The sequence below is a fragment of the Balaenoptera acutorostrata genome, chromosome 10 (genome assembly GCF_949987535.1).
Source record: "Balaenoptera acutorostrata chromosome 10, mBalAcu1.1, whole genome shotgun sequence".
Taxonomy (NCBI): Eukaryota; Metazoa; Chordata; class Mammalia; order Artiodactyla; family Balaenopteridae; genus Balaenoptera; species Balaenoptera acutorostrata.
Window position 1 is genome coordinate 107,298,748 of NC_080073.1, and position 25,857 is coordinate 107,324,604.

The following is a 25,857-nucleotide window of genomic DNA, read 5'->3' on the forward strand; positions in this document are numbered from 1 at the left end:
TACCCTTCACGCTCTGGATCCCTCAGAACTAAAGAACACCAACGCACCTGAGTGTGGAGGTGGGAAGGGGGCCTGGCCCAGGCCAACAGCATGTTCCAGAAAATGTAACTCCAGAGTCAAAGCAGCTTAATGTTTGAAAAGGGAGAAAAAGGAAAGGGTCCACAACAGCAACTGCAACTAAGCATCTCCTTGAAGAGCCGGGAGGGCGGCACAGCTGGCCCACACCTACCGCTCTGGGAGCTAGTGGCCCATCTGTCTCCCCCTTGGGGCAATATACCCCAAATCCTCGCATCTATAAGATGCATAAGTCACTGCAGCCCACAGAATACAATCTACTGTCCAAATGTGTTTATTCCGAGTGGCTAAAGCACCACCGTAAACTGTGCTGACGACCTCGAGGTGGATCCTGAAACTCCGCCTCTGAGAAGAATGAGGGGAATCCGTGTCGTGGGATTAACAGAACGCTGCACACGAGTGAGTGCACGGAAGACCCCCGAGTTGCTTTAAGTTTATGTATATTTATAGAAAAGTAAAACGTGTTGGAAGAATCAAACTCTTCTTGTGGACCTCTCTAGGGGGGAGGATTTGGGCTGGAAAAAAGGAAGATTCACTTAGCTTTTGCCCTTTTATACAGTTTATATTTTCTGTAGTTGATACGTATTATTTTATCCCTAAAAACTTCTTCAAAAGAAAAAAGAGAAAGAACCGACATTCTCAGGCTTCATTACTTACTAAGCTGGATAAAAGCTACAGTCTGTCTAATGCAAGTCTGTTGAATGAATTAAAAATATAGACTAGAATAAGAGAACTATCAAGTCCTGTGCTGAGCCTAAAAGTAACAGCAGTTATTTCCCAGTAGGACAAAAATACAGCTGCTACATCACAGTCTAAATATCTCTACTTTTCCAGAAGGAACAACAAGTAAGTGATGAGGTTTAAGTAAGCAAGTGGAGATCTTAGTAATTCTACGAAAAGCTGTATTTGGAAAAAGCCCAGCATTTTTAAGGCCCTGTCAAGCCGTCGCTGGCATGAGGAGGCATATAACTCACCACATAAGCAAAACAGCTCACTGAGCCCGCAGTTACTCAATCTGCGAAGCCCTCTCCTCCCTTCCCTACAGGACTCACCGCCGGGACAAGTAGGGGCGCCTCCTCTTAGTGTTGCCATGGTAACTGGTCGCCTAACAAACAAGCAGGACAAGAGGGGAAATGTCGACCAAGTTTCAAAAATACATCTTTAGTACTTGGATTGTGGATCTTTTTTTGTTGTCTTTAAGAAAAAAAGTTTTAGCAATAATTTCTACAGAATGAGAGACAAAAAGACAAACAACTATCTTAACCAGTCATTAGTAGACAAAATGCTCTATTCTTTGGCTCAAGAAATGCTTTTGGCTCAAGAAATGCTTTTGGCTCAAGAAAACACAGCAGAGTCTTGCCTATTGGCTTCTGGGGCCATAAGGAGCGTGGATGGGAGGTGGGCGGGGGCCACCCTGGGGAGGGACCCCCAGGGCTGAGTCTATGTCCTTCTATCAGCAAGCGTTTCCTACAGAGCAGCCGTCCACAGGTGTTGGTACATTTCTCCTGTGGGCAGAGCAGACTCAAACTTAGGTTTTACTTCCCTGAGAAACAGAACGGCACTTGGGCGCCTTCATGCCGTCCTTAGTGGTCAGCACTGAAACACAGGTTTCTCAGTCTTCACGCAAGAAAGAGTCCACATCAAACTGGACACGGCATTTCGGTAAATGTAAACACATTTTAGTGAGTTTTCACATTATCGTCAGGGTCTACAGAAGACCCTGAATACCATTCTTCCTTTTGGAAAAAGCTCATCTGTCAATTAAATGGAGCTGATTTTCTACAAATGTTTTCCTCAGGTGTGGGACTGAAGCCCCAATTTCCACATTCCTCAAAAGAAGAAGTAGGGGTTCAGTCAGCTGTTTTCCAAGTCGAGTATTTACAATGAAGCAACGTCTCTGGTCTTGGCGTTCTCACTCTTGGATGGAGGAGTGGCGGATGGGCCTGTGGAAATCCTCGGGGCTGCTGACGTGCTCGGGTATGTCGTAGCCTCTCAGGAAATGTCCACTGTTTTGCTGAGCAAAATAATACAGCTGTCTGGCTAGCAGAGGTTCGACCTTTAGTGAAAGATTGAAAAAAGATGTTACTGAGCTCTTTTTTCTAACATCCTGCAATAACCCTCCATATCTAAGTATACAGTCAAGTCTAAAGTTAGGTGCTATGACTCATCAAAACACGTCATACTGGGAGCCTTCTGGAGAACTGATTTTTTGTGAGTCCTTACATACACCAACCTATAAGCAGAATATACTTAATTCTGGGTTTCAGTTGAAGGGAAAGGTAAAGATGGTACTTGTAAACCAACTGCCGCTTGAAATTTACGTTAAACTAGGACTGAATGAAGCAAATCGGATAAAATGACCAAGTTAAAGGTAAATTTAAGGTAATCGGGTAATTTAGGCCAATGGATTTATTTTTCCACATCTGCAGTTTGACAGGGATGAGGGGCTCAGTGATTTACTATTCATGGATGACCTGGTAACCTGTATATTTCTAAACCAAAGATAAAAGAAAGAAAAAAAGAAAGAAGCAAAACCAAACAACAGCAAAACTGCTACTGTGGAAAAACAGAAGTTAACTGACCCAAGATTCCTCTAGTTTGGTTATTAGTGTGGACCACATTCACCAGAAAGTATCCAACATTCAGCTTTTCCTGAATTTGCAGCATCTAAGAGATCCAAATGCTTTCAGCCAATCGATTGTGCTATTAAAGTGAGCCTTTATGTTACTTGACATAAAATGACTTAAGCATAACTCATTTGAGGTAACTGAAGTAAATTAAATCCATAATAAAAGGAGCAGGACTTCTGGGTGCACACGCGTCCATCCTCCATCAACTCGGGCTCATGGTCCCAGCTGGGGCTGCGTCCTCACCAACCCAGGCCGGTGTGTCCAAGCCCTGAGACTCAGACGCAGGGACTCACCACTGCCTTCAGAGATGTTACTCACCAGGACCGAGACTATTTAGTCCTTTGACAGTTGTTAACAAGAATCAGTTATTATATTGATAAATCTATCGATCACTGGAGAGAATCCATGAGAAAACTCTAAAGTTTATGGGGACTATATATCTGTTTATTGGTTGGTTGTTTTTTGATTTTATAATCAAGAAGCAGGGGGTGTGTGTTTAAGATTAGATAGTGTTTTATTTCAGATTTCAGTAAGGAACATTATTAGATGTACCACAGTGTTCATTGCAGTTCTATTTACAATAGCCAAGACATGGAAGCAACCTAAGTGTCCATCACCAGATGAATGGAATATTACCCAGCCATAAAAAGAAATGAAATTGAGTTATTTGTAGTGAGGTGGAAGGACCTAGAGTCTGTCATATAGAGGGAAGTAAGTCAGAAAGAGAAAAACAAATACCATATGCTAACACATATATATGGAATCTAAAAATAAAAAAGGTTCTGAAGAACCTAGGGGCAGGACAGGAATAAAGATGCAGACGTAGAGAATGGACTTAAGCACACGGGGAGGGGGAAGGGTAAGCTGGGACGAAGTGAGAGAGTGGCATGGACATATATACACTACCAAATGTAAAATAGATAGCTAGTGGGAAGCAGCCTCATAGCACAGGGAGATCAGCTCGGTGCTTTGAGACCACCTAGAGGGGTGGGATAGGGAGGGTGGGAGGGAGACGCAAGAGGGAGGGGATATGGGGATATATGTATACGTATAGCTGATTCACTGTTATACAGCAGAAACTAACACACCATTGTAAAGCAATTATACTCCAATAAAGATGTTTAAAAAAAATAAAATCTGACTTGAATTCTGTTATTATTTGATGTTAACTTTTTATCTGTTGCTGCTCATTACCTGGGCCCATTAATGACCCTCGCAGGTATGTAGCAATACAGAGTCTTCAAATTTCAAATTCAAAAATCTTAAGTATTCAAAATTCTGTTTTCTGTGGCAAATTAACGCTACATGTTATCTATCTAACCCTTTCTCTTTCCTTTTCTGTGAAAGATATTTACTTTGCACAGGTGAATGCATCTTAAGCTCTGCTGGAGAACATGACGGTGGCCTGAGCTACTTGAAGTCCTTGCGAGATTTCACGCCTCCAAATAGCACATGGCCCTTGGTTTCCAAAAATTAAATAGTTTCTAAAAATCCAGAGATAAAAGAGGATTTGGGGGGACATTTGGAGGGGGCCTACAAAATACTCAAGTCAGTGGACAGCTTCCCATTTGGGAAAAGCTTCCCATTCAAGTGAAGATCAGCTGGATGGCATTTTAAAAGCAATATTAAACGTGAAGAATTTTAAAGGGCAACTTTTAGCATCATCCCTTTAAAACCCTATCAAATGGAAATATGACGATTTCCTTGAAAAATAAAAAAGACGGGACGGGTGCCACCCAGGGCTGTAAGTCACCCCCAGCGGCGATGAGCAAATGTCCAGGGCTGGGAGGCACATGGTCCTTGGGCTGCACCCCCGCACCACTCCCTGGACACCTTCCCTCCCTCCATCCCCCCTGCCCAGGTCCCTGGACACTTATTTCTCATCTGAACTGCTCTAAATGGGGCCCTGCCCCTGACGAAGGTCAGGGAAACTCAAACACCCGAAGGGGACTGGGCACTCACGTGAGCAGTAATGAGCTTCCGTTGCCTCTGGGGATCTGGAAACTCTTCCCCGAAGCACAGCGTCACCTGGAACCTTGGCAGAGGCCGGCCGTGGTGAGCAAAGGCTTGGAGCTCTGCAGAGACCGCGAGAGAAACCGCTCAGAAGGCCGAGCGCGGCCGGGACGCAGGCTGGGGAGGAAGCCACGCCGACGTGGAGGCCAGAGCAGGCGTGAGCGTGGGAGCAGGCGCAGGGGCGCACACGCGTGTTCACGCGGCTCTCCCGAGGCCCCGCCTCCACTTCAAGGGGGCCGCGCCCTAAGAGGGGCAACCTTGCTCTGCAGCCTTCGACCCACAGGAGGCGAAGGCGGCAGGAAGGGGTGAAGGAGGAAGAAAAGGAAATGGAGCCAAAAGAATCACTCACACAAGGAGGAATCTGCTTTTAAAATCAGACTTTTCTGACTTGACCCAGGATGACTTAAGACCCTCATCTCAGAGCTGCTGAGCCCTGCAACCCGCGGTCCACGTGACTCGGGCACCGCAGAATCTGGGAGGCGGAGCCCATCAGGGGCGGCCAGTGGCTTTGAGGTCGGGGGGCGGCGCTGGAGGAAGCGCCGGGCCCACCTTTGTGGACGCGTGTCCCGAAGGCGCCTGCGTTCACCCAGACGGGACGCCGTCCCCGCCCACCCTCCGGCTGTCCTGCTTGTCGGCTAGGGTCAAAGGTCAGGTCCCCAGAAGAAGCGCGCTCCCGCGGGCGCCAGCCCGGCTGCAGAGCTGCTGCTGCCGCCTTGTCGGACGTGAGCCGCTGCGCGGCGGGGCTGTCCCCAGCAGCCTGCGGGGCCTGGATGGGTGGATGTCAAAGATTTCCACTGTTCTCTTCAACCGAAGAAAAGTTTCTAGCTCACTCACTGGACCATTTGACTTCCTGCTTTTTTTCTTCCAGAATTCAAATCAAGCCTAACCGACTTCGGCAGAACGTGTGCAAAGCCTCCACAGTGCGAGGTGGGAGGTGACACCCACGCCTGCCGCGTTGGCACAGTTCTCTGAAAAAGTCTGCCGAGATGCCTGGTAGCTCGAGAATGTTCGCGGGAATCCGCGACTGTGGGGCTGGTCTGCACAGCTGCAGCTTTTGAGTTCACAGTTTCCTCCTTGAACCTCAGTAAACACTTCAAGATAAGAGGTTGCACTGGGCACAGAGCACAGCCCTGGGTCACAGAGGAAGGAGCCAAACCAAAGCAGCTCTTGGTCGCAGACAAACATGGGCGAGCGCACCGCCCCAGGAGGCCGACCGTCGGCGTCCCGCCTGCCAGAGAAGCAGGCCCCTTCCCTGGATGAAGCCCCCGGCCCAGCCTATCTTCTGCATCCAAGACCCAGGGCCTCGGAGGAGATCCAAAGCCAGGGCTCTTTCACACCCCAGAGGTGCGGCCCTCGGCCCCTCCTTGGAGCCGCCCTCGGTCCACACGCTGGGCCCCAGGATGGACAGAACAGTCCGCTGGGAGGCAGCTCGCGGCTTGGGTCGGGGGGCCACCTGGAGACCAGAGCCTCGGCCCTCCCTCCTCCTCCCGTTTCGCCTCTGGGGGAGCGTGAGTCATCCAGGGACATGTTTGGGGCAGCAAAAGAGCATTTGGAGGAGCCCAAGCAAACGTGGGCCACTTGAACCCCAAAGGCTGAGCGAGCGTCTTTGGCGGTAGAGCACACAGGTGCTTTGTGCTTCACGTGAATTGAATCAAGAAGCAGCTCCAGGGCAAGGAGAGGCCCGTGAAAGCCCAAAGACACAGGGTGTTTCTGAGGAGGCGCTTGTACAAGAAGAGTTAAGAATGAGGTCGAGGAAGGACGGGCAGTAGCCAGCAGGGAGAACCGCTTCTCCGTCCGGAAGCAGCATTGTGAATGGGGACAGCTAAGTGGAAACTCTGGACTACCTTCCACCAGAAGGTGGCCGAAGGCCTCACAAAAGCCGGCCCAGGGCTGACTTAATTGTCATGAAATCAAAACTAGGAAAACAAAACCTACTGGTTCTGGAAAATGTGATTTGAAACCTAGAAACAGCTCAAAGCTGTCTCATAATTTCCGCTCTGCAAAATCAGTTCTACACACTCGGCCGTGGTCCCACCTGCTGGAAAGCATCTGCTCAGGGCTGATACATCTCACAACCACGGACACTCACAGTATACTTATAACCTTACGATTTTTCTAGGAACCTTAAAAGAGCTGAAACATCAACAGATGTGCTTGCTGAGAACACACTTGCCAGTAAAATATGAACCTTATTAGCTGGTGAGTATTGGATGAATCCCAGCATTTCAAGACCTCAGCCTGAACCACAGCCCCCGACAACCTCCCCTTCTCCACAACCCTCTGCTGATGGGGTGGCAGGTGGACCAACAGGAGACCTGCTCTGGGATCGTGCCCAGCGGGCTCAGGGGTTCACGGAAGGAAGACCTGCTGGGAGTGGCCTTTGACCCCTGTGGCAGGCGTGCCTTCGCCAGCTCCACCCTCCCCAAGCCTCACAGGTAGGGCCCATTCCGGCAGACACATGCCACCTCACCTGATAAGAACTGCTGCGTGTCAAAGAGCTTGCAGGCCTGGTCTCTCTCCAGCTTGTTGGGCCGGTCGCTGCACAGCGCCAGGGGCCCATCCCAGTAGACCCTGCTCTGGCACAGCCTCTTGGCGTAAAGCCCGTCGGGGGCCATCCAGAGGACCACGCCCCTTTCCAGGTGGCTCAGCAGCTTCTCGATGTTCTTCCTCTGGCCGTTGTCCTCCGGGTAGGGAAAGAGGACCTGGTCCAGGCTGCTGGCGTCGTAGGTGTGGGCGTGGGAGAGCCGGCAGCCTTCGGGACTGGATGTGGTCAGCTCTTTCACCAGGACTTCCCGGTAATACAGGCAGATGTGGAGCCGGCAGTCTGCAAACACAGACCCGTCGGGGTCAGTGCTAAGGAGCCAAGGTGCTGGTACCCACCAGGATGCCAAATGACTGCCCAGAGCAAAGTGTCCTTGGTGGGACGCTCGTAAGAAGGGGCCCGGGGGACGGACGTTGCAAGGCCTTACGTCCCTCCTGGAGACTCACCCCATGGTGGAGAAGTTCTGTACGAGTCTGCGTAATGTCCTCTAGCTCAGCATTTTCCAAATGCATGGGACATGGATTTGGGGGGGGAGAGCACAATAGTGGTGACGACGACACTTAGGTCTAATACGGTGAGTCATGCGCCACCGAACAAGAGTTCATTTTAAACACAGCGATCAGTTTTGATTTTGGAAGAAGTAAACCCTAAGTTTAAATAATTTCTAGTAGCAAAAAGAGTACAACGGTGTTTCAGAGAAGAAAGCACATATGTCCACATATCCAAAACTACCCTAAAATATCAATATGATACCAGTTACAGAAAAAAAATTATACACGTCCAAGCACGCACTGAAGTTTTGGGAAGGATAAGCCTCGACAGTGGTGATCTCTGGGTGGTGGGACTAGGACGTTTCTATTTTCCATTTTTTGCTTTTCTGATTTTTAAATTATTTTTCCACTGTGTACGTACTACTTCTATAATAAAATTACCTCGTGAGGGAAACGTTCCAAGCGTAAAGTCTGCTGAGACCCACTTCGCTTTGTGTTTGAGTTTGAGGCTGGCTCTAGAACTGTGCTTCTCAAACACTAAACGAGATGAACTCATTTTTGAAACTTTGCTGATTTTAGAACCTTCTTTAAAATGCGACCCGTGGGCTGAAAGGACCAAGCCAGGTTTGCCAAGGGCCACTGACCTGAAGTGCCAAAGGGCTTCCCGAGAGGCAACAGCTCCCACGGTAACTGCGGGGTTCAAACGTGAGCGGGTGGCAGTCCTCTGATAAACGGGCAAGGCTGGTAGTTAGTCTGTACTGCGCACACCCAGAGAAACCCACAAAAGCCTCTCCTCCCTCAAGGGCAGGTTCTGAGACTCCGACGGCCCACATCACTGCCTCAAGCCTGCTCTGTGACTCCGCCGCCGTGAGCCCCGAGGAGTGGGTGTCAGCCACGCGGGGTTTCGTTTCACTGAGCGTCATCAGAAGTCACGAGGTCACAGGGATATAAATAGCTGTTTATTTCCTACTCTTCAGGCTCCCACACAAGACTTACGTGCTCAAGAAAAGGGTTTGAAAGTTCCTAAAAACAAACAGGCCTTTCTGCTCAGAAACCTCTCCTCCCTCCACTGTCCAGGAGCATCTAAGAAGAAAGGCAGCAAGCTTCCTTCAGAATCTCAGAACCAAAAGGAACCCGACAGTGGGCCAGCTCCCCTGGGTGCAAGGAAGGGCCCCCAGCTCTCCTCTCCTGAAACCTTGAGAATTCAGCTTATGTTCTCTGTCGCTGATTTTCAAAGAGGCCAGGGGGCAAGGTGGGAATTCGGAAGCTTAAGCTATCCATTTTTAATATATGCAAATCTCATTTTAAAACAATCAAAACATTATCTAAAAAATAAATATACATACACTACACGTGTTCAGTAAACCTCGAGGTGTCTTCCTTAAAACAGGCGAGACCGCTGAGGTATGGGGATTCCTCTAGAGAAGAGACTCGAAAAGCCAGATCTGATGTGTATGTGTTTGCAAGACATGTCATGTTCAGAGGAGAGCAAGATGCTCCTCACTTAGGCACCGAACGTGACGAGGAGAGAGAACCCAGAACTCGCGTCCCGGGAAGCCGATGGGGCCAACTGTTTGCCTGCGGCTAAGCCCGCAAGGATGATGAGCTTTCCCAAACGAGCAGCCCCTGCGCTGCTGCAAGAAGCTCCCTGCGTCACGGGGGTGCTGGCTGAAGAGGGGCCCTCGGTAAACGGAACTGGAGTGTCTGCACATTCCTGGACAGTCAGACGCCAGTGCAGAGCTTAGAATGACTCAGTTCAGACCAGCCTGCAGAAGCGGATCAGGGTCGGAAGCCGGCCTCTCGGTGCTGACTTTGCTGACCTCGTCCCCGCAGCTGGCAGTCAGAGGGGTCCACCCGCTCCAGGCCCCGGCGGTGCTCACCAGCCCCACGAATCCACCCAAAGGTGAGGGGACCCTCACAGACGCCGCCTCCGGGGAGCCCCACTCACCTGAGAGGGCCAAGGCTTCGGCAGACCTTATGCTTGGCTCTATGGGGATCCCGGGGGCCTGGGACTCGGGCGGGGCACAAGCATAAAAGGTTCCTGTCACCTGGCAACCTGCGTTTGCAAATAAAAATCAGATGCGGCCTAAACAGAGTCCATCCGAGGCAGAGGGGGAGGAGGCGGCTCCCTGAGGGGGGCCCGCCGGCCCCCGGGGTGCACCAGCCCCATAGGGGAGGGCCTGGGCCCTCGAGAGGCAAGGAGGCTGAGGTCCAGTGGGGAAAACCAAGGCTGAAGGAGGGAGGAGCCTTTTCAGAGGTGGAGGGAAATTGGAGTCGCCCTCTGTCATTTTCTTCCTCCCTCCCTTCTTTCCTTCCTTCCTTCCTTTTTTTGTTAGTTATCACCTCCAGCGCCTCACATCATTACCTGTGTGTGTGTGCGCGCACGTGCTCGTGCGCTGAGAACATTTCAGACCTCCTTTCCTAGCAGCTTTCAACACAGCAGAGCATAGCTAACTGTGCCCGCCAGGCTGGAGCCCCAGAACTTATTCATCTCCTGACTGGAAGTCTGTGCCCTTTGACCAACGTTCCTCCGTCACTGATACGCAGGGTAACTGAGGCTCAGAGAGACAGCGTGATTCACCCCTGTTCACACAGCAAGTTCGCGGCAGAGCTGTGAGCCCAGGTCTCTCTACGTGAGATCTGACGCCCAGGAGCCGGATCGAAACCCTGCACGTGGCTTTGTCCCCATTCCCTTCGTCGCTGCTTCTGGAATCAGGAGGGGCTGAGCCATGTCCCTGGCTGGCACAGCTGCCGTGTGTTGTGTTAAACGTCAGCAGAGAAAGAGTATGTGGTAGAACCCCGTTGTGCTGGCGTGTCACTTAATGTCACTTATGCTTCAAGATATGTCCACCAGTCTATCGTCTCACAGCTCTAGGCATTGCCTCTTCACCAGGGTCACTATTTCAGCAGAGCTCATGCCCTGGACCCGGGTCTGAATTCCAGAAACCCGTCCAACGTCAGCTGATTCCCCCACTACAGTACGGAAAACAAACCTTCACTGCAAATCACTCTTGAGAAGCTAATAAAACCAAATTCTCAGCTTTTTTGTAAACATGCCACTCAATACGAATCTTAAATAATGGCATACGTCTTCAATCCCCACAAGCCAAGAGTGACCCGGACCTGGCTGGAAAAAGGAGAAGATACTCCTAGAACACGCGAAACCATCTGCGTGTTGACTGGTCTCAGGATTTCTATTTAAATAACAGCTCAGAAGTCCTGAAAGCTTGTGCTTTGCTGCACGAACGTACCGTGTGAAATCTTCTCTGCACTTAGCAAATCAGCGCTTTCGCTGAGAGATCCCATCCTGACGTCTGGGGAAGGCCTCCGGGAGACCACGTCTAAGCTAGGCCAGCACCAGCCGGGCACCTTTTGTGGAGACCTTTTATGTTTTCTTCACAGTATTTACTCATCCCCTTCTTACTATCACCTCTAATCCCAGCAACAACTGCCGTGGGCACACCACTGCTTGAGAGAAATCCACCAGCGCAATGATCTCCTGGTGTCCCCGTGGAGGGGTGCCTGGGCTCAGCTGCGGGACGCTGACTTCACAGAAGTGTAGACAGAGACAGTCGGCATTAAGGGACAGTCTAGTCTTCTCTGGGAAGACTGACAAAACCGACTACTTTTTGCCCAAGATTAAAAATAAACTTTAAGATTATTCAGGAAGGAAGAAACACGTTCACTTATTAAGTAGCTAATTTAAAACATATAGCCAACCAGTCTGAAACCTGACATCCGCATCCTACGTGGCCGGGCTCTGGAGCTAGGGGATCTGGAGTTGAACCCAGCCCCTCACTCTCACCGAGTAGCTTTGGGCACGTTGCTTACATTCCGTGAGCGAATCCCTATACAAAACAGGGCAGTTTTCAGGGGCCTGGCTAGACCCTTGCGATGCTTAAAGAAGGCTCCACGAGGCAGCCCCGAGCCGGGGCCCCGGCACACAGCAGAGCAGGCGTCAGTGAAGCCTGGGTGTCCTCCTCTGGGGACCTCTTCCCTCCTTCACTGCACACGCGGCCTTTCCTAGCGGCTCGGGGGAGGCGAGAGCCGTGGGACGGCACAGGGGACAGACCAGGCGGGGCCAGGCCCTCTGGCCACAGGAACTGCCCCAGCGCCCTCCTTACCGTTTTCACAGGCTGGGCCTTGCCAGTGGTGGCTGCGAGGCCCGAAGGTCACAGGACACTGATACGGGGTCTCCGGGTGGGGCTGATCAGGGACGAACTCTCTCCAGCCTCGGTCGTGGGGCGGAATCATGTACGTGTGAGCCTGCTGGAGGGGCCAGAGGGGAGCTGGGGGGAGAGCGACCAGCCCAGGGACGGCCTCGGGGGGGCCCCCAGACTCCTCGGGAGCTCTCTTATCTTCCTAAGAGGCTTGGTGGAAACCCGCCATGAAGAACCAAAAGGCACAATGGAGACAGTGTTGTAAAGTGATGATTTATGTGAGGCTTCATCATATGGGTAAACCTGGCACCAAAGTACCGCAGGGAAATGTGCCTTCCTTTACCAGCAAAGTGAATGAAACAGAGCTGTGATTCACATCAGAAGCGTCTGTAGGGATCAGCTGCCCTGCGGTTTCACATGATAAAGCCCTGCTCCCAAAACCTTGGACTCTAAGGTCGGTTTCCCAGATTTCAGAGTCTAACCGACAAGGCAGACACCCCCACCCTCCCCTCCTTAACTCCAAACCAGCAACACCAGGTGGAAACAGAGACGTTCATCCAATGGCCCGGGATTTGGTTTGGCAGATTGACAAACAGCAAAAACGGAGTTCTGCTGCTTTGTCTGCAGGTCTTTCCCGTGGTGTGGGATCTGGCTCAGGTGGCCTCACACAGACCCAGCCTCCCCTTCTTGAAGCCCTGCCCCTCCCATACCTGAGCTGGGAGTGAGGAGTAAGGAGCCGGCATGCTGTAGGGGTGGCTCATGGGCATCTGTGGGTCCTCCAGGGTCAGCTGCTTCGCTCCTGAGTGTTTGGGCAAAAGGGAAATGCACAGTGTTGAAAAAGGGAACTGGAAGGGCTTAGAAAAATACCTGAGAGTTTAATTCCTAGAATGCATAACACAGTGCTGACAAGTAAGGCATTTTTCTACAATTTCCTTGGGCAATTATTTATCCAGGCCATTAAACTGGTTCCTACAAGGTCCAATGTATGGAGCACGGTAGAGAAACAGATGAAGCCCGTGTGTGGTGGGCCTTGTGGCATCGAGGGCTCCCCAGCAAGATGCGCGGCTAGTGAGGTCACCTAGCGGTTTGTTTACATTGCAGATTCCCGGGCTCTACTCTGACACACAGGTCAGAATCTTGGAAGGTGGGAATCTGAATTTTAATAAGCACCCCAGTTGACCATGGCACACGCTAAACGTTGACACTTCTGTCACTACGAATGGTAACAATATGTGGGTCATGAACGCTTCCCTTCTACAAAGTGGCTAATCACGAGAGACTGGTGGATAAGTAAAGCTTCAAACAGCTTTTCCATTTTTGGCTTGGAAATTTGGCCCATATCTTAGTAGAACTACTGGAAAGCACACACACAGGTAGCGACTTGGAGTCTGAGAAATTATTCTGCACTAAAACCACGAGAATTTCAGTTTATGACCCAGAGAACGTGGGTAAATCGCCTGCTGGGCTTGAATGGGAGGCTGAGGCAGGCAGGCTATAGAAAGCAGCAAACCGAGAAAGGGGCCCTCACAGTGACACGGAGGCGTTAGAGGGTCAGGCGGCCCGAGCCAGGAAGCCCCACCTTTCTTGGCTCCCTCAGGGACGATCCTGTACACTTTGTAGGGGTCGGAGATGTCCAGCTGGCTCCGCTCCACCAGCTCCTCGAAGTCATTGCTCTTGTTCAGAGCACATCGTAAACGTGTCTTCCAGGTAGGAGGGTCCGGCTTGTCGATGCCTTCCCGAAACTTTCCTTTAAATAGCGCCCAAGCCTGGCGGGAAAGAAGAGGGGGAAAAACTTAAAATACAGGTCTTTCAAAAAAGAATCTGGGAATTGTATTTCTAAAGGAAAGAATGGTGTCAGGGGCTTCAGATTCACACTGTTGCCCAAAATGTGGGACAGAAAGACAGCAGGTGTTTGTAAAAGGCAGCTGAGATTGGAGGACCCCTGGAAGGGCTCCACCCACAGGGTCTGGAGCGAGTTGGCCTGGAAGTAGGGACAGAGCTCTGGGGTGAGGGGCCACCCACAGAGCACCTCTGGACGTCAGAGGATCTGAGGTATTCTGCAAGCCAGTTCCCTGAGGAAGTCCCCTTCTCCTGCTCTGCCCACTGGTGGTAGGGCTGGGCCCTAATGCGCAGGTCGCTGGGTAAACTGCCCGAGGGGGAAACAGTCAGGACAGGGACACACACACACAGGGCCAGAGAGAAACCCCCAGAGAGACCCTGAGAGGGAGAAAGAGGAAGGGAGAGAAACCAAAGGGGATGGGGACGGGAGAGAGACCCGAGAAAACTTTCCAGAGAGACCTGGAAAGAGGGAGCCGGACAGAGACAGTGAGACATTGGGAGACACACAGATGGAAGGACCAGAGAGGAGAGAGAGCTAGGAGAGTGCAGGCCGGAGAGGGAGAGTGAGAAGAGGCAAAACTATTCAGGGAGAGACCGGAGAGAACAGACAACAGTGAGGGTCGCAGTCCAGCACACCCACCGGCGCTCACAGAAGGGGACCCTGAGACACAGACGCGTGTTGATCAAGGGAGGCGAAGAGGGATCCAGAGGTTCACAAAGAGGCTCCGACGGAAGCAGAGGTGCGGCCTTGGACCGCCCCTCTCCCTGGTGGGCGAGCCTCCGGCATCTGACCCTCCGGGACCGCGCGCCCCACACGCTCTGACTTGGGACCCGGTCCTCCCTCTGCGAAGTTACTAGAGAAGCTGAAACCCCTCCTTCTCCCGGGGCATGGGACGCTGGCCAGCCGGAGCTGCCGGGCGCCCGCGCGTCCCTCCCCGCTGAGAACGGCCGGCCTGCCGGGCGCGGACCGGGCCCCGCCGAGCCGGGTCAGGTCGGGAAGCGCGCGGCCCCCGGGCCCTCCCCAGCCCCGCCCCAGGCACCTTGAAGAGGGCGGCGTCCTCCTCGCGGTTGTAGTCTTGCTTGCCCGCGTGCTTCCAGGGGATGCGGAAGATGCTCTTCTCCTCGTTCTCCCACACCAGCCCGGGGTACTTGCCGCTGTCGATCTGGTCGATCAGCCACTGGCGGAGCTTCCCGTTGCCGCAGCTCACGGAGCTCATGCCGAACTCGCCGCCTCGGCTGCCGCCCTCCAGGTTCATGTCCAGCGCGCCGGCACGGTCCCCTCGCACGCCCAAGATCCGCTCCTGCACCCTCTCTGCGCTGCGGGGGAGAGGAGGGCCGCCCTCCGGCAATGACCACGAGGCCCCGGAGTCTCCGAGGCGGCGAGGCGCGCGCTACCGAGTCGGGGGCGCCTCGGGTCCCAAGAGAAGGCACCTCTCAGCCGGCCCGTCTGGTGCCCTGGGCGCGCGCCGTCCTGCCGCCTCCCCGGAGGCCGTCCTCCCACCCCACCTTCCGGACTCTCCATTCTTGTCACGCCCCGCAGCCCGCGCGCTGCCCAGACTCGCGGCTCTGGCCTTCGCGCACCCACCGCCCCCCCAAATCCCGCCGCCACCACGAGTGGCACTCTGCGCACTCGTAGTTCCTGCTCCCCTGCCCAGGCCCGAGCCGAGGCCAGTCCATTCCCCGCGCCACTGTCCGTTGCCACTCGTGCCCTCTCCCAAGTTCCCACTCCCTTGGTGGCCCGGCGTGTCTCGCACGCGGGCCCCCCTTCGGGCCGGCGTTCCAGGCGCGCGGCGCCGGCAGCTCCCCCGCGGCCTTCTCCGGGACCCGCACTCTTTGCCCCAGGAATACTCTTCTGCCCCTGGGCCCCGGCAGCTGGCGACGATTAGGTGGGCCCCGCGAGCCCCAAGAGGCAGAGAGCGAGCCAGCCTCAGCGAGGAGCGCAGCCTCGTAGCGGGGGATCCCCGCGCGCCGAGCTTCAGCTGGAGCCGGAGGCCGGCCGGGGAGAGCGGAGGCGGGGAGGGTGCCGGGCAGCGCGAGGGGTCGCGGAGCGCGGGGACGGAGGCAGCGGAGCGCAGGGCCCGGAGTGGCCGAAATTTGGAGCGCCTCCTCTTCCACCAGCAGCCGGGAAGCCGAGAGCCGGAGGCCGAGGTGAGTTTGAGCCCCTCAGAAGGAGGAGCAGGAGAAGCAGCCCCGGGGGTACGGAACCGTCCCCCGCGGTTCAGCCTGCCGCCCGGTGTGGGTCCCTTCGACGGCCCCGCCTCGGCCACTCCTGGGCCCCGACGACCTCGTTATCCGACCCGGTCCAGAGCGTGGCCTCCCCGGGCCCGGGCTGGGCCGACCCATGGGCGCTGGGGCCGCGGGAGTGCCCGGCCAAGAGTGGATGGAACGGGCGTCGCGGCGCCCTCGAGGGGCGTGCGCCCTGCTGGCGCCGACGCGGGGGTCCCCTGCGCTGCCCTCGAGATGGACCCCGAGACCTCTGGTCTCGCGCCAGGTTCGCGGTGGTGCCCGCCTCGCAGCCGAGCTCCTTCCCGACCCAAGTCTTACCTCGCCGCCGACGCGGAGCTGAGGGCAGCGGCGAGTCCCAAGTTCAAGCAGTGAAACTAAGCCTCCGAAGTGCGAAAGAGGAACTTTATAAAGCTTAAAAGCCCCGCTTGGGGCGGGGCCTGGGGCGGGGCGGGGCGAACCGGGGGCGCCTCCTGGCGGGACTCGGGGGCTGCGGGCGCAGAGCTGGGCGCGCGGGGCCGCGCTGGGGACGCACCTCGGGTCGGGCGCACGGGAACCTCAGTCGGGCGGCTTCCTGCCAAGGGCAAGGCGCGAATGGGGACTCGGCCCGCGCGCAGGGACTGCGGGAGGCCCGCCGGTAACTAACGAAAGTTACACTACGGCGGCGCTGTAAGGGCGGGAAGCAGGGGCTGTGCAGGAGCGGCCGTCTGGCGCGAAGGGGGCTTGGCGTAACCAAAGACAGAGGGCTGTCCACACCGAAGACCCGCGGGTAGGTGGGGGCCACCCTAGGCTCGGCCGCTGTCACCGAGAGCCCCGCCCCTCCGCGGTGTTTAGAGAACATCATACTCATTGAAAAGAAAAAAGGAAATGTCCCAGATCCCTTGAGCTATGAACTGCGGCTCACCCACTGCCCGCATGTTTGAAACGCTCACATACTCGTGCGTCTATTAAACTGGTGAATTGCAGTGACTCAGACAATGCACAGCCCCCGACGTTTTAATTACGGCAACAGGAAAGAACGGGAAGGAGCCCCAAGTATCCAAGTGCTTAACTGCTTCTGGGCTTCAGTTCACCTCAAAGTGACATAGTTTTAAGCGTAACCTGGTAAGAAACAATTTACAAGTGGGGTTTTAAATGTCCCGAATAGGAACAATATTTAAGCGGAGTGATTTTACTTAATTTTCCAGGATCTCCTTAATATCAAAATAAACTCCCTGAGCACCTGCCCACTAAACTCTCCCAGAGCATCTTGGATGCTTCAGCATGTTTGTGCAGTCAACAATTTCAGGTAAACCGTCAGATCACTGGTTTCTATATGATTTTAGACCACCACCATCCCAGGTCAACTCGCAACTTTTGAAAAGCTTTTGATTTCACTGATTTCTCAGTTTTTCTTTTAATCTTATATATTGGGCCACTGTCTCCCACCCAAAGAACAAACTAAGTTCAGGCTAGAGCAAAACAGGCGTGAGGTGCAGAGCGGGCATGCTTTTCCTCAAACCAATGACTTTCTCAGAAATTAACAGGATGCCATGGTTTTATTCACTTAAGTAAGTTTTCCATTATCAGAATCTATGTAATAAACAACAGGTTTTTTTTTTTTCAAAGAAAATTCTGGTCACAGCGGTTTTTTTTCTTCTTTCATGGATTCATTCGTTCAACAAATATTTTTCGAGCACCTCTGCTTATTAGGAACCGTTCTTGGCACCTGGGATACCTCAGTGAACGAAGGGAACATCTTTACACTTTAATCAGTGCTCACCAACCACAGACGGGAGATTGCTAAGAACAAAAATGGCACACTTGAGCTTTTGTACTTTCGCACACGTGTCCTCTGCCCAGACTTCGCTGCTTCAACATTCTCCTCACTCATCCGCTTTCAGACGTTGAAAACCACGTTACCTTGTTTTAAAATGTGATTGCAAACCTTCAACGCCATCTTCTGGTTTACTCATTTGTCATATTGATCTACCAGAAGTGGTATTTTCTCTTTTATGATGAGGTGGATACGAAGAATAGTGTATTTTAATCACTGAAACTCTTGGTGTCCTCACCGGCCCTGGGAAGTGGTGGGTGACAGGCAGGCCCCGCTAGCTGCTCACAGAAGACTTTTCCATCGTAGTCACAGGTGAAGCAGAAATGACAGAAGCTGTAAAGTTGGCCCTCCCCCGCAACACTTGAGGAAATCAAAGTGCCCTCAGTGAAAGACTAGACATTATCTTCAAATGTCACAGCTTGTAAAAAAGTGAAAACCAATAAGAACTCAGTTAATTGAATGTCTCTCCAAAACAGAGCTGATCATCGTATTCTGTAAGGAGGTTATGTACTTCAGTGAACTGTCCGGACGTGGAAGTGCTGTTGTGGATGCAGCCTGGTCCAAACGCCGTAGCTCAATTTCCTTTCATGTTTATTGTAAAGAAACTGTAAGAGAAGTTGAATTGACGCAAATTCAATATTTTAAAAATCAATCTTTTAAAATTATACATTCGTATGCAAGAAAAGTATTTTAGAAAAACCCATACTAGACACAAAAAATAAATTATTCAAACCTTGTTGTGGATAAACCTATTTTCTCACTAATTATTCTTTCAGAAGGAGGGAACTAAATGTATTAAAAACAGTGCAACGATATCATTGAAAACATTTAAAGGGCAGTGATTTTTAGTTATTTGTAAAAAACCAGGAAAATACTGAACATATTTTTTTGTTATGGTGCAGTTCGTACAAGATAAAGAGCTCCTCTAATGCTCTTTGGCTGTATGTGTGTGCAATGGTAATTATTGCCTTTGACCGTGGCATCCTATATGGCAGTACTATTATATTATTATTGTATTATTATGTCTTCATATAAATAGTAATATATACTATGTAATAGTACAGTAATATACAGTAATAATACAGTAATATAGTAATATGCTACAGTATATACCATACAATACACTCTGATACTACAGCGATATGGTGCTCGTGTATCACAGTACTAGTGTAGTGTAGCAGTATTGCTGTATATTAAGGTATCATAGTATTATATCGTGACATAATGCTGTAGTGTGTAATATGGTATTCTTACTGTATGATAGTATTAATAATTAAATGCTCGGGTGTGGGGCAGCTGGTTCAAGTTCCTGAGGTCTTGATGGACTATTTAACGGAAGTCTCACCTTCCCGTGTACAGTGGAGTTGACAGCTTTCTTGCCGCCCAGCGTTCTGTGATAACGAGATGGTGCTGAGCCCATGCCTGGCACACCCCGTGTTCAACAAGTCAAGACTATTATCACTTACATTGTGCTTCAGCATTTAGGGAAGTTTCACAGACTTTATCTCACTTGATCTCCAACCAAAGCTGCCCCAGGGGGCAGGGCAGGCAGTGCTCAGGCCCGGGTACAGATAAGAAAAGAGATTCAAAGGGGTCCGCTGAGGTCCACGTGGCTTACCCTAAGACCCATTCTGTCCTCTACCCTGGTCTGCAGGTCCTTGGCTGCCTGTTGCGATAATCTCTCAGAAGCAGCCCCCGAGCGCAGGCCTGTCAGCCTGGTGGCACTTGCACAGCAGCCTGGCCCCCTCCCGTGAGTGGGCGAGACGTGGTCTTCCCCACCTCTTCTCCAGCCTCCACTGAGGCTGGAAGCAGCAAGCACTGAAACTTCTTCCAACCCTAAACAATTGTTTTCTTCTTTCGGCTCTTAGAACCCGTGGCCTTTCTGGTTATGGTAAGTTCAGAGTAAGAAAAACTGCCTTTTTTAAAAAAAAGCCACTGACCTGACTTCTGGTCTTCACTTCATTCTTCTCCGTGAAGCTATATTCACTCTGAGGAAACAGGTCCTGCTTTCAAATGTTTAATCCTCTGGGAAAATCTAACCTTATAAGCTACTTATACAGGACAGCAGTTGGGGTGGAATGCTCTGGAAAAGAAATTGTATGTTAAATGCTGTCACAGCGCACCCAGTTTAAAGGAATTGAGTTGAACTTGGTAATGTGATGAACTCCTTGGCAATACCAACAGGGCATCTAAACCTGGATCTTTTTTCATGCAGAGCTGTATACACTTTCCTAATTTAATTTGCTAAGTGCCCTACATTTCTTTGTTTTGTTTTGTTTTGTTTTGTTTTTGCCCTACATTTCTTCAATGAACGAGCTCTGCAGAACAGCCTCGAGCACTGGCTCTGGGACCCTGTTGCCCACTGGCACAGAGGACAACCCACTGCCAGGCATATAGGAAACTGGACTTGTGATTTTAATCAATTATGTAGTAAAAAGTCACAGAGTCAAATACACTGTGTAAGCAGCTGTTCCCTTTTGTCTCCTCTTCTTGCCAGCGTTCTGAGAAGTCTCCTATGACGCGTCCTTTCTATGACTCTACATAAGCAGTGACGTGGCTTTAACAAGGGACCTTATGATTCTGCCAACTCCCTTCACCAAGCCAACAAAAGGGCAGATGGTTTGCAAAGACTTTGGGCAATTTTCTGAAAGTGGAAGCAATAGGTGAAAAGGCAGTTCCTCCCATTTGCAGCAGTTCACAGGCTGGGTTACTCTCCAGCTCGACCCTCCTTCCAGCTGGACGCTGTGGGGCACACTGCCACTTGTCGCATAAGAAGTGTCACTTCTGAGACTTGAGGGTGCTGTCGGTGGCAGCTTGTGACAGCTGGTTATGCCCTGGTACCCGGACCCCCAACCGCAGGGGCCTGGAACCACGCGGGGCTGCTTCTTGTTCACGCGAGTCGTTTGCCCGCTCGTCACCACTCTGAGAACTCAGGCCACCAAAGCTGCGTGCATCCAGAACCTTCCTGGCCACAGGGCATAGCGACGGGGTCAGGAAGGGCCAGTGCTGTGCTCTGAGCTTCCTCTCCCCGTGACTCCTGCACCCCTGGTAGAAGGAAGGACGGCCTGGCGTGGCCTGGCTGAGGCAGGAGCCCCGGGGGAGCCCAGGGAGACCGAGGGCCTCTCGGACCAGGGTGCGTGGAGGGTGGTCAGAGGAGGGCGGCAGCGTGCAGGGGGCCCGGGTGCATGTGCAAGGAGCTCGAGCTAAAATGACTGGAGCTTCCAGGCTCAAAGATGGGGGGTGAGGAGCAGGTCGGAGGGGGACCAGACGGGACGCTGGGGGCACCCCTCCCTGCAGGTCTCTGGGAGTGAAGACGCCGCTGCTCCTAACCCCTCCCCCCACCTCTCCAGGCTGCCTGAACCACGTGTGCTACTGTGGGGCATGAAGGTCCCGCCCCTTCTCCCACCACCCTCCCTGCCTGAGGCGTTCCTGCCCTCCTTGGTGCGGCCGGCCGGCGCTCTCTCCTCCTTCCTGGGTGATGTGATGTGGAATTCCTGCTTCCGAGCTCTGAGTGCAGCAAAGCCTGGCCCTGCAAAAGTGGGGTCTCCCCCGGGAGGGTGCATGGCAGCTGACACTTTTCCTGGGACACTGAGGGCGAGCGAGGCCGGCCCCATCTGGTTAGGAAGCCCAGCCCGGCCCCCAGACGCGGTCTGCCCTTTCCGAGCTCAGGGACGTGGCCTGGCGCTCTCCCCTCCCCACGCCCAGCAACGGCCTGACACGTCGGACAGGCTCTGTGACGTGGTCAAAGGTAGTGTCCCTGGTCAGTGGGGAAGTGAGGCGAGCGCTATGATTCCATCTGAGAGATGGACACGTGTGATCGAGGGGTAATTAGAGGCACAGATGTCAGCAGAACAAGCTGGTCACTGAGGCCCCCCACCTTGCGGAGGCCCGCAGCCCCCTGGCCTCGGACCCTTCACCCGGCCTTCCTGCCGGGCCCCCCAGGACCAGCACCTGCTCGCCTCCACTTGCCCCTCCCTCGCTCAGCTGGCCCTAACTGAGGAGCAAAGCCCACGGGCCCTCGGCCACCTCCTCCACGTGGAGCCGAGGTGCTTCCTCTGTCGAGGGGTTCCTGCCCCACTTGCACTTGCCCACAGGCCACAGGAGGGTGTGGAGGGGTGGCTGGAGGTGCCCACGCAGAGTCAGGTCCCGGTGACCCGACTGGCCGATTCGCCTCCAGTCTTCAGAGTTCTGAAAGGTCCATGTGGCCGAGGTACTCATGGCCCCTGGGGAGTGACGGGGACAATCTGGACGGTGACAGATGTTTGGCTTTGTTGAAAGGTGCACGTCGTGGTGGGTTGATTTTCATGAGGCTCATCGGACCGCACCAGTGACAGCCCTGACGTGAGAAGCAGGGGACGGTTCTGCCGGGACATGGCTGAGGTCTCCGGCGGGCGGCGAGCTCTGCTCCCTGCCGACCTTGTGGGGGCCGCCCTCCCCTTCTGCCCCCTCTGGCCCTTTGTGTGTGGCCTCGCAGCGCCCCGGAAACTGTCTGACCCCTGCAGCTCCTCCCGGACCCCCAGCACCCCGGAGGCTCTCAGTGGTTACTGAACGAGCCTGCGTCCTTCGTCTCATTTATTTTATTTATTTATTTATTTATTTTTGGCTGTGTTGGGTCTTCGGTTCGTGCGAGGGCTTTCTCCAGTTGCGGCAAGCGGGGGCCACTCTTCATCGCGGTGCGGGGACCGCTCTTCATCGCGGTGCGCGGGCCTTTCTCTATCGCGGTGCGCGGGCCTTTCTCTATCGCGGCCCCTCCCGTCGCGGGGCACAGGCTCCAGACGCGCAGGCTCAGCAATTGTGGCTCACGGGCCCAGCTGCTCCGTGGCATGTGGGATCTTCCCAGACCAGGGCTCGAACCCGTGTCCCCTGCATTAGCAGGCAGATTCTCAACCACTGCGCCACCAGGGAAGCCCCCCTTCGTCTCATTTAAACTGAAATATCTGCTTTGAAACTCCCTTCAGAAATTTCCTTTCTCTTCTAAACGTTGTGCTTTTTCTTTCAACTCTTTGCAGAATCATCACTCGAAGCCAGTAGGCAGTGCATTTTGAATAAACCCATGAACCTGAGTGTTCCTTTCTGCTCACTGAATTCGGTTCTCTGTTTTTATTTGGTATCGTCTGTCAAATGTAAAAAGGAACCAACTTAGAAGATAAGGCCTCAGTGGAGCTGCCCTGCGAACACCCTAATTCAGTTTCCTTGGTAGAAGCACTTTGCTTTTATCTTGAACAAAGTGTCACCAGCGTCCCAGATGGTCACAGGTTGTAAATGGAGTCTTACAGGTTGTACTTGGGGGTGTTCCTCCTGGGTGACCTACATAGAACTTTTGGAAGCCTTAAAATTTTGCATTTTGTCAATTTGTGACTTATATAAACTTTTCATTTTATAAATTAAAATGCCATCTTTTTTGGGGGTAAATTTTTGCTATTTCTTGACTTCTTTTTGTAGCATCTATAACAAAAGTCCTCCTAATCCATTCTTCTCTGCCTCCATCTTTATAAATTAAAGATCAATATTCCTTTTTAAAAGTTCATTGAAACTTCCCAATTCCTTCAAAATTTCTTCCTTTTGAAAATCAAGTTCAGGGTCCATCAGCAAAGTCCCTGTTTATTTTGTTTATTTTGATTCTCAAGTTAAAACACCCAGGCGACGCGCATACATTTAGCGGGTGCTGTTCTCTGCATTAGCTTACTGAATAGTGTTCAGGGGAAAAGCTTATTCGTGAAACACTGGAAATCACGCACAGGTCTCGGTGATGGGAGCACTTCAGTGCTTTGTGAGGAGGGTCCATGAGCTCGCCGGTGTCCGTGCATCAGTGCGTCCCCAGCTTTCCGTGCTGTCGTCCAGGTGTCTCAACCTGCAGCAGGAGAACCTCAGGGCCCCAGCTTTGCCCCAGGCTGCGACCCCCACTTTGCGGCCAGGTCTCAGTAGGAGCAGGTGCCCCGCCCGTGATCTGGCCCCCGTGCCCGCCCTGCGGGTCCCAGATGGGGTCAGGGGCTGGCCTCCCCATGTGGTAATGAACACTCCTGTGACGTCCCGAGACCCCCCTCCAGCCTGGCGCAGACCCCCCCTCAGCAGTAGGATTCTGCTGCAGGCCCCCCTCTTCCAGGAAGGCGGGGCTTTGGAAAGCAGAATCCCGAAATTGGAAGCAAGGACCCTGATTTCCCTCGCACCCGTTTCGGGCTGGAATTACACCCTGAATCTCAGCAAAGGTTTTCTTCTGAGATTCTAGGAGGCCTGTTACCAGGCACCTAGGAAGCCAGGAGGATGGCCTGCCTGGAGCCCCCCGCCGCGCCCTCCCCTGCCCCCCCCCCGCTGTGCACATGTCCCGCCCTCCCCCCCCCCCGAAGAAAATCTGATCAGACAGACAGAAAGGGGGCGGCCATGAGGGAACTCAGAGCGTCGTGAAGATGGTGTTTGACCTGAACCTTGAAGGCTTCAGCGTCCAGAAGAGGGGAAGGACGTTAGAGGCTGGGATGCCATGGGGGACAGTGCTCGGGGGAGAGGGGGACTCACGGTGACAGGGCCAGGGAGGGGGCTCAGTGCCCCCCAGGAGGACCACGGGAGCCTCACGAACAGCCGAGGGACCTGCGCTGTGTGGGCGGGACACTGGTTCTTCAGCGTCGCTGTGAGTGCAGGGGTTCAGGCTCAGCCGCTGGGCCCAGGAGCCTGCATTTCCACCAGAGGGTGGGCGTTGACTCCAGGGTCCCAGGACCACTCACTTTGAACACAGCTGGGAGAAAGGGGGGCCATGGGGGGCACACTGACCGCTTTAGAGCAGAAAGTGACACAGCCCAGCTTGAGCTTCAGGAAGACCACTTTGCGGCGGGGTGAGGTGGGTCAGGAGATGGGGCGCTGGTGGGCCTGGGGGCCCAGGAGGTCCCAGCGAGGGTGGCGCGGGTGCCAGGTGGGCCAGCACAGAGGGTGACCACGTCTAGGACGGAGGGTGGCAAGTCTGACTTGGGAGCCGGACGCGGGGGTCAGGGGGACGTTTGGGCGGGTGGGCCCGTGAAGAGGAGGGGAATCCGCTTCGGAGGCAGGCCCGCAGGGCACAGGCTGGTGGCGGGCGGACAGGCCCCTGGCGGTAGGGGAGGGTCCTGTGGTAGGTGGCCGGCGAGCTTCTCTATTTGCCCGCGCAGGACGCTCAGGCTGGGGGCAGGGGGAGGTCGGGGGGGACTCGGCTTCCCCTGACCTTGGTGCCACACTTCCCTCCCAGGAGGTTTCACTGGCACGGCGTTGGGGCGTCCCTGGTGGGAGCCTTTAAGGCTCCCCGGCCCTGGAAGGAGACGCCGCACCGGCCGCTCAGCGCAGACGCGCTGGGAGGGTGAGGAGAGGAGGGAAAAGGATGAGGAGAGAAGAGGGGCAAACACGGCGGGGCGCCCTGTGAGTACAGCAGCTCTGTGGAGGGTCCGCCCAAGCACGCTGGAGCCAGGAAGCCGCTCAGCCCGCCTGGAAGTGGGGAGCGGGGCCGGGAGCAGTCAGGGGCTGGTTCCCACGGCCATGACCGTTCCCACGACTGCGGGGAGGTCAGAGGTCTCCACCAGGCTCCCTTTGGGACAGAGTTCGGGGCCAGTGCAGAGGCCCAACCTTGTGTCTGGTCTGCGGCTGCCATGCGGGGCTCCCTTCTCTGCCTCCTTGTAGCCCACTGAGAGCTGGCGGGGAAGGCGGCAGGTGTTGTGATTACACTTAGGGATGAACCCCTGAGATCAGACGAGCTGGGCACAGAGGCCCCTCGGCCACCCGCCTCCTCTGAGCGGAGCCCAAAGTGACCGACACTGAAAACTGCGGCTCAGGAGCAGCCCTGGATCGGACAGTCCTTCAGGTCCCACGCGGGGCGGCCTCTGCTGCCCTTCACCGTCCACGCCTGTCACCTCCGCTCTCCAAAGTGTGGCCCCGTGAGGGCAGGGCCGTGTCCGCACACATTAGATGCTCCGTGAACGAATACACGAGTGAGTGATCACTGCAAAGGGATGGCAAGTTCACACCCATTTAAACGAGACCACGTGAGACAAGTGTGGCTGGACATCCTTGTTCAAAATGCTCACCCCAGCATTTGTTACTGTAACATTTGGAA

General features: G+C 53.7%; 1 protein-coding gene across 3 annotated transcripts; it reads right to left on the bottom strand.

Annotated features, from left to right (window-relative positions):
- Positions 1-960: 960 nt before the first annotated feature.
- IRF4 (interferon regulatory factor 4) lies at positions 961-16,361 on the bottom strand. 3 transcript variants are annotated; one of them, XM_057554025.1, is made up of 9 exons: positions 16,295-16,361; positions 14,791-15,067; positions 13,491-13,677; positions 12,622-12,710; positions 11,876-12,017; positions 9,700-9,807; positions 7,189-7,542; positions 4,668-4,780; positions 961-2,131 (listed from the first exon to the last, which is right to left on the bottom strand). In XM_057554025.1, exons 2-9 carry the CDS (start codon positions 15,004-15,006, stop codon positions 1,988-1,990), a joined length of 1,353 nt encoding a protein of 450 aa, XP_057410008.1. In that variant the 5' UTR covers positions 15,007-15,067; positions 16,295-16,361; the 3' UTR covers positions 961-1,987. The 3 variants fall into 3 exon arrangements, with proteins under 3 accessions (XP_057410008.1, XP_057410007.1, XP_057410009.1); XM_057554024.1 differs by having other exon boundaries at positions 11,876-12,020; XM_057554026.1 differs by lacking the exon at positions 9,700-9,807 and having other exon boundaries at positions 11,876-12,020.
- Positions 16,362-25,857: the final 9,496 nt, after the last annotated feature.